The 6,477-nt window shown below is 32.7% G+C and overlaps 1 protein-coding gene across 1 annotated transcript; it reads left to right on the top strand.

The window, feature by feature from the left end:
• The first annotated feature begins 1,168 nt into the window (after window positions 1-1,168).
• Window positions 1,169-5,474, top strand: LOC143920692 (uncharacterized). Its single transcript, XM_077443631.1, has 2 exons — window positions 1,169-1,296; window positions 2,683-5,474. Exons 1-2 carry the CDS (start codon window positions 1,280-1,282, stop codon window positions 3,908-3,910), a joined length of 1,245 nt encoding a protein of 414 aa, XP_077299757.1. The 5' UTR covers window positions 1,169-1,279; the 3' UTR covers window positions 3,911-5,474.
• The last annotated feature ends 1,003 nt before the right edge of the window (window positions 5,475-6,477 follow it).

Consider the following 6,477-nt stretch of genomic DNA (forward strand, 5'->3'; position numbering starts at 1 on the left):
TAATTTTCTCGTGACACATGTTTAAGGGGTCGAAAAAAATAGTGTAAGAAAAATCGAACAAGAGTAAACTTCCACTTGACGGGTGCTCATCAAATTTTAAACGTAACTTATAGATATAAAATTTCAGTGCAATAAATCAAAAAGTTTCTGAGAAAAACATAAAAATTTTCGATTCTTTCGAGTAAAAGTACTACTTGCGGTTGAGGTAAAAATATTTAAAACATATTAAGGTATAGAATTTATAATTTCTATTACATGTAAAAAAAAATCGGGTGTAACCAACCCATGACTTTATCTATGTATTTGAGGAATATAAGAAGGTTACAAAACAAAATTTGATATTGAACCTTACAGACAGATTTAAAATACTAACAACTACATATGATAGCGATACAAATTGAGCGCAAATGTATGGAAACTTGCACAAGACAAAAGTTCTACTTCCGGTTGTCGGATTTTGTTCAAATTTTTTTCAAAAAATAACCAAAATGCACGTCAGTAATCGATTCTGAGTTCGAATCAGTCAAAATCTCGAGTTCGAATTTTCCCATGATCACAAAACTTCATCTCTATTCTATTGTTACTACGTACATAGATAAAATAATAAGTGTATAACGAAAGCGTCGAATTGATGCTGAAGTTCCATGAAAGATTTAAAAACAAAACTAAAATATTTTCCTTATCCTATTAGAATTATTGTAATTTGAAAGTTTCAAGCAAATATGAAGTCGGATATTCACCAAGAAAACGCCTAGGCGAGCGCAGTAGGCGAACAATGCCACTGAACATTTTGGGCGATTAACGCCAGGCACTATTTCGTGGGAGAAGTTTCAAACGCGTCTAACGCGATATTTTTGCACCATTGTAATGGCGGAGGATCCATTTACTTATATTGACGACCAAACTGAGCAATATGGCAAAGTATGAAAACGATCGGATAAGAGGCAAATTTTTTTCAGAATTGTAATCGTAAGTGAAGCTAAAAGGAGGTTTGTAAAAAAAATAGGTAGGCCCCTTCGTATCCGGCGCTCTTGGCAACTGCCTCGTTGTCAATGCGTTGCTACGGCACTATATAAATTTTATAAGGTGAAAATCACTTGTCAATTTATAAGGTGAAAATGCATCGATTGTAAATTTATTATTTGAAAGCAATTCAATGAATACGCTTAGTATATATGTAGATTGATCGACATGTTCATGTATTGTACACAAGCATATTTTTGCAAACAAATTTATCATTATCGAAGTGTCAGTCGTCGGGTTTGTGTGTCTCGTCAACATGGGCTCTTCAGAGAGGTAAAATTATCAAATAACATTTCTTTCATTCGTTCTACACTCATTTTTAGCTCATCTAAGCAATAAAATTAAAATTCTTTAATGTAATTTTAAAACTCTTGCTAATTATACAGTTTCGAGATGAACTGAACTGGAGTTTCAGAAATAATGATTACGTACTTATGTATATATTTATGTATGTCTTATCAACTCTAACCCACGGTCTTCAACTCTAAGCTACTGAATATTTGAACGTGTTGAGACTGATTTTTATTTTATTATTCATTATTTTCAATTCAAATAAATATTCGCTATCAACAAAACTACATGTTATAACTACATACATACATACATATGAGTAATCAGGCATATCTGCACATATCAGACATACTGTTGATTATGTCAATTGCAATGTTTCTATTGTTATTTATGACATATACTATATGTATGTATGTGTACAGCGGCGATTTATCATACATACATTGAAAATAAGCGGGCGAAAATCTTGGGGTCCCCAAAATGGGCCTTTGCTACCAAAATTTACAACTTACAATTTATTATCTTTGTCCTTTAATTTGTCCAAGGATAAATTAAATTAACGCCTATATTACATATTATTTAAAAATAATACGTATTTTATTCCAAAAACTATTAGTTTTTCAAGTTCATATAGTAAATAAATATAAAAAAAATATGGTTTTGTAAAATCTTAATGAGAAACCATATACTAAAAATGCATGGTAAAAAACGATGAAAGCATTTTTTTTTTTACTAAAGTGGGGGCTTCGAATTTCAAATGCGCCTGGGGCCCCCCTTTTATTTGATCCGCCACTGTACATACATATGTATGTATATCATGCAATATGTGGTAAATGGGTTACATACCAAATGTGAATCGCTTCCAGGATAGCCGCCGCTACGAAAATCGCTCGCGCGGTGTCCTGTCGCACGAAAATTCGTCGCACATGAAAATCGCCGTACAGAAAACTGTCCAGATGCAGTTTTGAGCAATATTTAGGCAGTTTTCTTTTCACAAATTTTCGTGGAACAGGAAATGGGATGTAATCACCGCACCGCAATATGTATGTATGTTTGTACGAATTCAGGCGGATGAAAGTTGAAAAAAGCCTTTCAAAATCCGTCTGCATATGTATGTATGTACATACGTATGTCAGCAGAGAAAATAGTAATGCAATCTAGATTGGAAACTGTGTATTTGTATAAGTAGGTAAATTATTTTAGCCGAGTTTGAGGAAAATTTAATAATATCAATACTAAATTTATAGTAACTGGATCCATACATATGTACATATGTGCTATGCATACATACATATGTATATCAAGTATAATATATTTTCACATTGTTGTTTTAGTTTTCAAACTAATAGTGTTTATTATATATTTTAGCAAAGGAGAAGATAGACCAAAGGCTGAACAGAAACAAACAAATGAGCCTCCAACTACAAGCCCTACGGAACCATCGGAAAAATTAGAAGAAGTCCGAATTGAATACTATCGTTTGAAGTTGCGCATTATTGACCTTCAAAACGGCATATCAGACGAGGTGTCTCACGAAAAAAGACTAAAAATTGATTTTGAAAATACCAAAAAAGAGCGCAGTAAGGAATTGGCGCAAATACAGAATAAGATAAAAACAGCTTACGCGGATTTCGAACGACAGAACGCGACGCTCTCTTCCGAAATAGCTATGAAGCTCAAAGATAGAGAAGAACTGAACAAAGCGCATCAAAGCCTTAAGGCAATTTTCTACGCGGAAGAAACCCAAGCCCAAAAAAGATTCGAAGAATGGCGTTTAATACAATTGACAAATGAAAACAATCGAAAACAGGCCGAAGAGACGATGAAAAACCTGAACCAGCAAATAGCACTGGCGGAATTCTATCTGGAGAAGCGAAAATTTGAAATGAATCGATTGCCATCTAAGAGTGCGGCTACGGCCAGTAATTTCAATAAAATTTCCCCAGAGCAAAAAATACTGCAGGGGCAGAAACCAAGGAGCCTCGTGCAGAATCTCGTGAAAGAGGACGTGGATTGTAAAGGAAAGGTGCCGGAATTGCATCTACTGATATGCGACAAATTATCAAAGGAGTTCGCGACCGTCAGGAATAGATTCATGATGACGACGCAAAAACACTTTGAAGTGCTAGTGGTGAAAAAGATAGTAAATCACCATACAAGAGCCAATTACCTGTTGAGAAAGAAAGAATGTATGATTATGCACGGTAAGGACAATGTCGAAGAGGAGATGTTGTTTCGTGGAGTGCGAGCTGACGAGATCGAGCGCATCTGTAAGCATAACTTCCACTGGGAGAATAACTTCAACTATGTAGAGAAGAACTTCTCTAAAGGTTTATCTTTCACGCCTGTCTCCAATCAGGCCAACAGAAATTGCGATCAACAAGACCACAAAGTGATCGTCTTGGCCACTATCCTCAAGTGCAAGATCAGCGCCGAAGATACCAATTCTTGTACTTTGTTCTGCTCTCACGAGCTGAAGCTGGACCGTGTCAAGAAGCAGCGTCCGAAGCGTCTCTGCATCAAGTACAGGAGCGACGAATTCTATCCCAACTATCTGATTTATTTCCGAGGAACGACCATTGTACAGAAAACTTGATGAAATTCGATCAGATAAAAATCTTTCCCACGTACTTCATATCGTATCGCACAGATCATATTACGTCGCCAACATTAACATTCCATCATATCAATGGTTTTTTTTTATTTGTTTTGTATTTTAGTACGATACCAACTAATCGGAAAATTTTTGTTTATGTCAAAATGTTTGTTCTAAGCTAACACATGTAATGCCTAAGTTAGAATATTCTAAAATATATACATATACATACATATGACTCATTTCCAGTCACAAATATTTTAATCTCTTCACTCTCTCCATCATGTGTAGGGTTGCCAAGTGTCATGGACAAAAAAAGAGAACATTCAACAAAAAAATGTTCATTTTTTACTAACCTCTTCTTACTTTCACTTACGATCTCTAGTCAGAAGAAATTTGGGTTCTTGTCCGATCGTTTTCAAACTTTGTCATTTTTATTAACCTCTTCTTACTGTTTACAATTTTCTTTATGATTGTGCGGGTTATTATTAAAGTGAAATAAGTCATTTAAGGTACCAAAATACTATTATTTTACAAGGTAATCGTAAAATTCCACCAGTACAGGAAAGATCATAATGAATATGTTACAGTGAAAATATATTTTCACTAATTCAAGCAGTGAAAATGTATCAAACAATGAATTTACAACGTTTAACTCTATAAATTTAACCCTAACAACCCAATCTTAAATGAATAGGGCCAACCCTTACTTGACCTAACCTATACTAACCCTTAAATAATACCAACCTTAATCCCAACCCAATAATCTTAAATGAATAAAACCGACCCTGAAAATGTAACTGAGTATGAGTTCACTGAAACGTCAGTGAAAATATATTTCTCATCATCCTTTTTTATTTTATAAATTAATCATCCTTTTTTATTTTATAAATTAATCATCCTTTTTTATTTTAAAATTTTCTTATTTTCTTTTATTTCTTTATAAAATTCTGAACGTGATATATTTTTGTAATTATATACTACGCTTAAAATACCCCGGACAGTGGAAATTTTCAACTTACGTATTTCTTTCTTTAGTCTACTGTCCGCTGATCATGGAAAATATTCTTTCTACATTGGCATTTTAGGCAGGTATTGCAAAGCCTCTCCATTCCACTATATGGTCAAAATTGAAAAAGAGGACATTATGGGTAGAATATAAAAAAGATAGAGAACATGTTCCCTTAAAGAGACCAGTTGGCAACCCTAATCGTGTATAAAACCAGGGCTATTTTTTGAAAAAAAAAGGTGCCGGAACTAACTTCTTGTCAAGTTTTTTTATTAGAAAAGAATATATTCAAATTATATTATATAGAATATTCGTTTGAAACGTACAAAATGCTGAAGAAAAAGGTGCCGGAACGCCGTTCCTCGGCCTCGGCTCCTTTTATTTATTGCAGTGTTGACGCAAGTATTTATAAATATAATTATGTCTAAATGCAATTATAATACTAAATGAATTATTATGTCTAAATGAATTATTTTGTACGATCGTTCTGAAACACATTCTCATATATGTATGTATGTACATATATAATTAAAATTGATATTAAAGATGTATAATTAAATCTTTTATTTTTTTTATTTATTTCAATTAATAAACATATACCACAGTGTCTTCACAGGTACCCCAATATGATACTGTGGCCATATAAATTGTATGTACATATAGGATTTTTATAATAAATATACTAATTTTATTAAAATTGATAACATCTAAAATATGAAATTTGATCACCCGAGACAAAGAATGTTATCTGAAATATTCGAATTGCAAAATATTGCAAACGTTCCAATCATTCAGATAAGCAAAAAAGATAAAGCAGCGTTTATCGCATTGCTCTCTAGATACCTTTATTCGTCATAGTTTATTCTGGAAAAGTGATTTGTACGCAAAATGCAGAGATGGGTCAAGCACTGTGCAGACTGTAAGATACCATTTGAATGGTGAGAATATCACTTATGTACACACATTCCGTTAAAATTTACAACATTTTGCGAAATTACAGGTGCAATAGCTCATCCGGTCGCTTAGAACTAGCTACGGGCAAACACGAAAACAGGTATATAATTCAAAACATATATATTTTTATAATGTTGCGAGTGATTTTGAAAAATTTAATATTACTTCTAGCATTCAAGATGAAGGACACTATTTTCACAACGGCAATTTGGAAATAACGACTAATCAGAAAGGAAACCAACGGTATTAGCGCAAAAGTTTGTAGGATAGCAGAGTTATTATCAAATGAAAACAGAGAAAGTTTTTCAAAAATTATATTGTGAAGAGAAATAATTGTTTGATTATTACAAAACTAGCACCTCTTATAAAAAAAGCATTTTATTTCCCACTTCAATACATATAAACCATAATTAATTGACATTTATGCTATTATATTAGAATAATAGTAAATGGTATACGAATTTACAAGGCAAGTGTATATATATAAAAAAAGAAAAGGTTAACATTAAAAACTAAATGAACAATACTTATTATATAAAAAAAATTCAAATGATATAAAACAAATGAAGAAAAAATTAATCAAAAAATATACAAACAAAATGTG

Source organism: Arctopsyche grandis, chromosome 13 (assembly GCF_051622035.1).
Source record: "Arctopsyche grandis isolate Sample6627 chromosome 13, ASM5162203v2, whole genome shotgun sequence".
Lineage (NCBI taxonomy): Eukaryota > Metazoa > Arthropoda > Insecta > Trichoptera > Hydropsychidae > Arctopsyche > Arctopsyche grandis.